At 39.7% G+C, this 8,719-nt stretch overlaps 1 protein-coding gene and 1 pseudogene across 1 annotated transcript in view; both read left to right on the top strand.

Moving 5' to 3' along the window:
* Positions 1-3,060: 3,060 nt before the first annotated feature.
* Positions 3,061-3,786, top strand: LOC125841189 (uncharacterized; annotated as a pseudogene).
* Positions 3,787-5,471: 1,685 nt separating this feature from the next.
* LOC125841155 (uncharacterized) overlaps positions 5,472-8,719 on the top strand; it is a 14,065-nt gene continuing 10,817 nt past the window's right edge. Inside the window, exon 1 of the mRNA XM_049520222.1 lies at positions 5,472-5,810. Coding sequence (XP_049376179.1) covers positions 5,472-5,810 — 339 coding nt within the window. The remainder of the gene's footprint in view (positions 5,811-8,719) is intronic.

The raw sequence follows: 8,719 nt of genomic DNA, 5'->3' as shown, positions 1-8,719 counted from the left end.
CTCCAGTATGTGGGAGTGGTGAAATGGTTGAGTCAGTCACTCCTCAGATGTATCTCCTGTCACACGCACTGATAGTGCAGAAGAGAGAAAAAGAAAGGGAAAGCGAAAGCTTGTCAAAACTCACCTAAAGGGTGAAAGGAAGAGGTATGGAATGAGAAGTGTGACTCACAAGGTTCTAGAAAATGCTATGGAGACAAATGTTGCTCAAACTGAGAGAATAAAGAAAATAAGACAAGTGGGATCACTGACTGTAGAACCCATATCTACCTTTGTGCCTGTTGATGATAGTGAGACCCAATCTGATGATATTGTTAGGGCTGTGGCAAAACGAAAGTGGGAAGCTGAGGAGGAAAGGGTGAAATCGAAAAGAACGCAGAAAAAGGCAAGAAAGTCTACAGCAAAGAAGGAAAAAATGACAAAACAAAATATTTCTGAAAAGAAGGAAAGAGTGAAAAAGAGTGTGGATACACAACCCGTAAAGGGACCTGATCCCAGGGTTTAAACTCAAAAAGAAGAATAGGAGATGACGAGGGAGGAGAGAATAGAAAAAATGGAACACCAAAAAGTGTTAAATGGCAGAGTCTTCTACACTGACATTGTAACAAAGTTTGGTATGGAAACCTTGTTTGATGTTGTCACCATTCAAGAATGGAGTCATTAATTTGAACCACCAGCTCCGTATTTACATGAACCTGAGGTGCGTGCTTTCTTCTACAATATGGAACTGCTGGAAGATGGAGGAATCACAACCACTATCAAGGACATTGAAATATGCTTGGATGAGGAAACTCTGGGATCATTCTTGGGGTGCCTGTAAAAGGAGTTAGAACCATTGAAGGCTGTAAACCATCTGGGGAATTCACCAAGCTTGCCACCAAGTGAGGAGAAATTAAGCGTGCAGGGTTGCCCAAGAAGCTTCTTAAAGAGGAATATCAGTTGCTGTTCAAGTTCGTTAACAAAGTCCTGGTGCCTAGGACTGAAAATCGTACAGTGGCATCTGCTGTTGACTTATTTCTTATGGAGAAGCTGGTTGAAATTAAAGAAATCAATCTTCTTTCCATCATGTTAGAGCACATGCATAGAGTTATGACCTGGAAACAGGCTAGGCATGGCATTCCATATGGGTACTAGTTGAACCCTGTCTTCAAACATTTTGAGGTACCATTAGGAAAGGGGGTACCAGGTACCACCAAACAGATGTTCACTAAGTCCACTCTACTGGAATGTGAGTGCATGGAGGGACCAGCTAAGGGTAGGTCTCAGGCAGCAGCGGTTCTGGAACAGTAGGCTACTCTCAAACGGGAAGTGGATGATCTCACACATCTTCTGAATGACAAAGAGGTCGAAATTGCTAAACTCAAGTCTGAACTTCAAAAGGCAATATCTGGGGACCTGGTACCAATCATGCTAATGAGGAGGCGCTGCAAAAATTGAAGGATGAAAATGTACTACTGCTGAAGACAAATGTCTCACTCAATGAGGAGGTTAAGGACCTCAATAGGCAGATCATCAAGGCTCATGAAGATGCAAATGAGCGCATGTTGTTGTTTNCTCAAGTCTGAACTTCAAAAGGCAATATCTGGGGACCTGGTACCAATCATGCTAATGAGGAGGCGCTGCAAAAATTGAAGGATGAAAATGTACTACTGCTGAAGACAAATGTCTCACTCAATGAGGAGGTTAAGGACCTCAATAGGCAGATCATCAAGGCTCATGAAGATGCAAATGAGCGCATGTTGTTGTTTATGCGCACCATCTCTCCCCTTCCCCCTCCGTCCTAAATGTGTCTCCCTTATAACTCCTTTCGTTTTGTTCACTCTTGTAGTCTGAATTCTTATATGGCTTTATGTTTTGACTGAATGACAGTGGTTAGTATATGTGATATAATGTTCTCTCTCTTTTGTGCCCTGTTCCTGTGTGATTTTATGATCTCTTATTGCTCTCATACGCATATTTTGTGTGGCTTGATGCCTTGAATTCTTCCTTGCCTTACATTTTAACTTGGATATGTTTACTGCTTCACCTTTTCAATGATGTCAAAAGGGGGAAGTTTTTGTGTGCAATTGGCTAAGGGATTAATGGGGAATACCAGTGATTAAGGGGGAACTCATTAAAGAGGAATACCAGTTCCCATACTACTATTTGAATGAATTATGAGATGAGTTATGCAGGTTGTCTGTCATCATCAAAAAAGGGAAAATTGATAAGTGCTTATGCTTCTAGATGTTTTGATGATCTTCTCACAAGTGCAGGGACCTGGTCCTTTGCAGAGTATGAATACTCGTCTAGTTGTCAAAGTGTTGTACAACTGTAAAAGTTCTCCGTGTCAGGGAGTTGGTGAAGCTGCAGAGTACTTCACCAATCAAAAGCGACGAGGTTGTTTGTATGTAGGGTAATAACTCTTCATAGTATATATCAAACAACAAACAACATTATTCATTCATTCATTCAAAGAGAGACACATTCAAACTTCAAGAACAACAAGGGACCTGATAGAAGTGCTTCCATTGCTTTCTGTACCAGTTGTACTTATTTGCTTGTAATAGTTCTTATATTGTAGGATTCGTTTCACTTGTTGAAAGAAACGTTTCAAACTTGTGTGAATCATTGTAAGAACTAGGTTAAGGGTTACTTAGTTTCTTACTCTAAAAGTCTATATTAATCGGTTAGGATTAGTATAGTGGGCAGTGTTGTATTTGCTCTGGCTCAGCTAAGTGATAGGAGGTATTGCATAGTATGGAGATTAGCAGGCTAATCTCATTTTGTAAACTCGCTTTTACTTTTGCTTGGAGAAGATTAGTGAAAGCAGTTTGAAAAGTCCTGGCAGGTCAGGTCGTGGTTTTACTCCGTTGAGCAAGGAGGTTTCCACGTAAATTTGTTGGTGCAAACTTTACTTTAAGTATTTACTTTACTGTCTGTTATTGTAACTGTGTTGAGGACCTGGTCCCATCTATATTCGTGGACGCATACATTCCAACCGAAACCAATCAAAATGAAGAGGTCGAGGACGAGGACAAGGAGGAAGAAGAAGATGGAGGTGTGACGAATGAAGTCAAAAAAATGAAGCATTTTAGCCACTCCTATGCCGTGGAACTCTCCGAAGTTCAAGAAACAGAGGAGATACTCTGCTCAGGTTGTGAGGATAAACTTTGTGGCACTGCTTACAAATGCACAAAACGAAATTGTGAATTTACAATCCACAAATAGTGCTTCGAGTTACCAAAAAAACTACAACACGATTCCCATCCTAATCACCCTCTCACTTTGTACCCTACTTTACCCTAACGAGACTCCATGTGTTTTGGTTGTAATGCTTGTGGTGAAGAACTAAAATCCTTTGTCTACGAATGCCTCAAATGCAACTTTAGTATCCATGCTAAATGTGCAAGATCTTGGCCTGAAACTGTGACTCGTGAGGATCATCAACACTCTCTTGCAATCCAATATAAATGGCCTTTTTCAAGTTACGAATATGTGAATATCTTTTGTGAGGTATGTTGTGGACTTTGCAATGATAGCAACTGGCTTTATTATTGTGGCGAGTGTAAATTTGGCACGCACCTGAAATGCGCTAAAGTTAAAAAGGAAGATGGTTCAAACCTTGAGAACGAAGAAGAAGAAGAAGAGGAGGAGGAGGAGGATTACGAGAATATGAGTGATGAGCAGAAATTGTTGATGCTGACGATCAAAGCTCAAGGTCAATAGGCAAGGCTTAATTTTCAAACTCAAATGGCATATATGAACGCCCAAACTATGGCCAATAAGTTTCGTCATCGTTATTATTAAGGGTTTCCTTTTCTTCTTCGGAAAACAAAATTTAAACTCTTTCCATACTGGATCACTCTATCTGTGTTATTTTGTTTGTAATGGTTGTGTTTCCAATACTTGTATGCATCTCAAGTATTCTAGTTATTTTGATTTGTTTTCGGTTAATATGTGTTTGTATTTTGATTTGTTTTCGGTTATTTCGATTTGTTTTCGATTAATAAAGCAACAAGGTTGATCTTACATTCTATGTTTCTGCAGTGATAGTCACTGAATTGAGAAATTACCAAAATGATATTTATAACGTCTTCGGATATTAATTAACAAAAACCTTTTTGATATCATTACATTGTTTTTAACATTTACAAATGATTACACTTTCATTTTTTTGTATGGTATATATACTAAACTACCACCGTGCATGTTATGGGTATGGGTATGCTATATATGTGAGCCATGCCCGCTAGCTAGAAGTAGTTGGTGCATGGAATGTGGCAGACTATGTAGTATTACTCGGTATTCTTCGTGATGTATTTTTTTCAGTTTTGTTAGATGATCTGCACATTTATTATTTCCGCTCAGATTATGCATTATGCAGATTCCAAGTTCGAATAGAAGACGTCAACACTCCTCTATCGGGTCGTGATCAGGGTGACTATCGACAATGTCTCCCATACTCCGCAGCATCAAGGAATCACTTGAGTCAGTCTCGATGATGACTTTCTTCAAGTTGCAGTTATTTGTTAGGACAAGCCCGTCATATATAAATCACAGTTCTGTTGTGAGGCACGATGTCTTTACCACACCTAGTCACCCGATGAATTCTCCTATCCACCTCCCCTTATCATCTCTTGCAATACCTTTAAACCCTGTTAACTCTGAATTCGATATGAAATTTCCATCCGTGTTATTTTTAATGAATCCGAACCAAATAAATGACCAACTAATGTACCCAGGAACATCCGGTAAGATCTAGTCACATTTGCTTGTACTTATCCCTATTGATATTTTTAAATTTTTAATAAATGTCCGCTGGTTTGGCAAGCTAGTTGCAATAATCAAAACTTAGAATAAGATGAATTATTAGTCAATAGTCAACGGTATGATAATGAATGATGGGAATATGAACTTGCAAAGAGAAAAAGTCAATAGTGGATTCTTTTGTAACATCTATGAACATAATACAGTTGACTTCTCAAGTTTCTTTTTTCGTCCTCGCTGGCTTTGAAAAATGCAACGATGCTCCCTATTTTAATTAGTACGTAGCTGTGTCAATGTGCTAATTAAACTTTTTCTTAATAACAATTGGCCAAATTGTTGTTGCATGCATTATCAACTTATTACTACTCCTCTGTCCTTAATTACTTGTTCACTTTTGAAGTGACACACCTATTAAGAAAATAATAATTGATATAGTGAGTTTACCATTTTATCCTTATTAATTATGAAGTGGATGAATTAAAAATTTAAGATTTTCAAAAAAATCTACATTTTCCAAAGTAAGAAATTGAGGGTATAACAGAGAAAAAAAGTTTGTCCTTTCTTGATTTATCAAAATGAACAAGTAATTAGAGACAGAGGAAGTACTAATTAAGTAGGGTAGCTATAAGTACTAATACCAATTAGCTATAGTTTGGTCATTGAACTTGCTAGATCTCTAATATATTCATGTCCAGTTGTTGATAAGCGCATCAACAATTGAAAAAATGGGAAAGGAGAAACGAACATGTCAAGGTAAACAACACTTCAGCCATCCCCACTTCTTGAAACTAATTGTCAATCCACCTGAAACACTCACTTGCAATGCTTGTGAGCAACCAAATATTACTACTACTTTCTATGGCTGCAATACCTGCCAATATTTCCTCCATGAAAACTGCCTCAATGCTCTGCGTTTTCTCGATCATTCATCTCATCCTTCCCACTACTTGACCCGTCTACCAACTCCAACTTACTTGAATCGTTCCTATACTTGCAAGGCTTGTGGCTCTGCTGGCAATGGTTGTAGCTTTAGCTGTGCCTGTTGCGAATTTGATGTCCACATTGTTAGGAAAAACTATAATTGTATAGTAATTAGAAAATATATTCTTTCTTAGAATAGGACTGATTTTCAGAATATACATTTATAACCATATATACTCCTTCCTAGAATAGAAATTTAACCCTACAATTGTACAGTTATAAATATGTGCTTTCTGCTGTATCATTAATATATTGAGAATACTATTTTTCAGAATATCTTTTGTCTTTCTAGCATGGTATCAAGAACCAACGTTTAACAATTTTCCGTGCTCTTTGCTTTCTCTACAGAGGTACCTTGTTACATTCCTGCGTTCTTCTTGTCTCTTTGTATCTGTCCCATTCTTTTTTTCTTTCTTTCTCTGTTATCAATGAATTCACAGTCATCCTCGCACGATTTGCTCTCCACAAAATTGGATGGTTCCAATTTTTCTCTATGGGAATTCCACTTTGGAATTTTTGTTCAAGGAAAGGGCCTTTTTGGGTGGTTAGATGGTTCTGCTGGTCTGCCAACAGATGAAAAAGAGTTGGATCTAAGACTGAATTTTCGCATGAATGACTGAAAAACTGAAGAGGAACTATTACCTCAAGCTGGAATGGAATCGGAAGGAAAGAGGTGAGGATACTTGGACTTCATGGCTGTTTCTGCTTCCCAAGTAGCTCCCTCTACGGACTGACTCCTCCACAAAACCTTGACAGAAGCGACTTCTTTGTTTCTCTACCTTCTAACCTGACGATCGAGAATCTCAACTGGTACATCCTCATATAAAAGGCTATCTTTAGGGCCGCACTCTCTAATGGCACTATGGATGCTGGATCACCCACACACTTCTTCAAAAGAGAAATGTGAAAGACTGGATGCACTGCTGCTAAGTCTGCTGGCAACTCTAACTCATAAGCCACTTTACCAATCTTTTTCAAGATCCGGTAAGGGCCTACATATCTGGGACTGAGCTTCCCTTTCTTGCCAAATCTCATCACCCCTTTCATAGGTGACACTTTCAAGAAAACCCAATCATCAACTTGGAACTCTAGTTCCCTTCTTCTCACATCTGCATAAGACTTCTGGCGACTCTGAGAAGTCTTGAGTTTATCTCTAATGAGTTGCACTTTCTCCATAGCATCAAGGACTGAATCTGGTCCTATCAAGGCTGCTTCACCTACTTCAAACCAACCAACCGGAGATCTACATCTACGCCCATACAATGCCTCATAAGGGGCCATCTGAATGCTGGAATGGTAACTATTGTTGTAAGCGAACTCAATAAGAGAAAGGTGATCGTCCCAACTACCGTTGAAGTCGATCACACAAGCTCTCAATATATCCTCTAAGGTCTGAATGGTACGCTCTGCCTGAACATCCGTCTGTGGATGAAATGTTGTGCTAAGGTTAACCTGAGTACCAAGACCCTTCTGAAATGACTTCCAGAAATGAGAGGTAAACTGAGGACCTCTATCTGAGATGATAGACAAAGGAACCCCATGCAACCTCACAATCTCATTAATGTAAAGCTTGGCATAATCCTCCGCCGAATCTGTAGTCTTGACCGCCAAGAAGCGAGAAGACCTAGTAACCCTATCAACAATCACCCAAATGGAGTCCTGTTGTCTGCAAGTACGAGGTAAACCTGTGATGAAGTCCATGTTGATCACTTCCCACTTCCAAGTAGGAATGGCAATCCCTTGAGTCATATCCCCTAGTTTCTGATGTTCTACCTTTACTTGCTGGCAATTGGGGCACTTAGCCACAAAGTCTGCTATATCTCTTTTCATACCAGTCCACCAATAGACTTCCCGCAGATCATGGTACATCTTAGTGGCGCCTGGATGAATAGAATATCTGGAATTGTGGGCTTCTGCGAGAATATGTTGTCTCAATTCACCCACATCAGGAACACACAATCTACCTTGATAGCGAAGTACACCATCTCCCCCTTGGGAGAAAACCTCCACTCCTGATTGTGGACTGCACCCTTAAGTTCAAGCAAGATTGGATCACTGTCTTGCTTTTCCTTAACCTCTACTACCAAAGAAGATGCTGCCCCATTCTGAACCGTTACACCACTATCTAATATGCTCATACGACGAACTCCTAGGCGAGCAAGTCTGTGAACATCCTTTACTAGCTCTCTCCTTTCTTCCTCAACATGTGCTACACTACCCATGGATAGTCTGCTAAGGGCATCTGCTACTACATTCGCCTTACCCGGATGGTAATGCTCGCTCATATCATAATCTTTAAGGAACTCAAGCCACCTTCTCTGGCGAAGATTCAACTCTTTCTGGGTGAACACATACTGAAGGCTCTTATGGTCTATGAACACATCTACGTGAACACCATACAAGTAATGTCTCCAAATCTTAAGTGCAAACACCACTGCTAGCTCGAGGTCATGAGTTGGATAATTCTTCTCATGTACCTTAAGCTGTCTAGAAGCATAAGTTATAACCTTACCTCGCTGCATCAACACACAACCTAGGCCGACTCTGGATGCATCACAATAGATCACATAACCATCTGAACCCTCTGGTAGAGTCAAGACAGGAGCTGTAGTCAACCTAGTTTTCAATTCCGCAAAGCTTTTCTCACAATCATCTGACCATTGGAACTTAACCTTTTTCTGATTTAACTTAGTCAATGGAGAGGCTATGGATGAAAATCCTTCCACAAACCGTCTGTAATAGCCCACTAAACCCAAGAAACTTCTGATATCTGTAGCAGAGGTAGGTCTGGGCTATTGTTTCACTGCTTCTATCTTCTGGGAATCTACTCGAATTCCTTCACTAGACACAATATGCCCAAGGAAGGCAACTGATTGTAACCAAAACTCGCACTTGTTAAACTTTGCAAATAACTGGTGATCTTTGAGGGTTTGCAGAACAACTCTCAAATGACTTGCATGTTCTTCCTCATTCCTAGAGTAAATGAGGATAT

The sequence above is a fragment of the Solanum stenotomum genome, chromosome 1 (assembly GCF_019186545.1).
Source record: "Solanum stenotomum isolate F172 chromosome 1, ASM1918654v1, whole genome shotgun sequence".
Lineage (NCBI taxonomy): Eukaryota > Viridiplantae > Streptophyta > Magnoliopsida > Solanales > Solanaceae > Solanum > Solanum stenotomum.
Note: the sequence above shows the minus strand (reverse complement) of the source record. Positions and strands in the feature narration are given on the sequence as shown.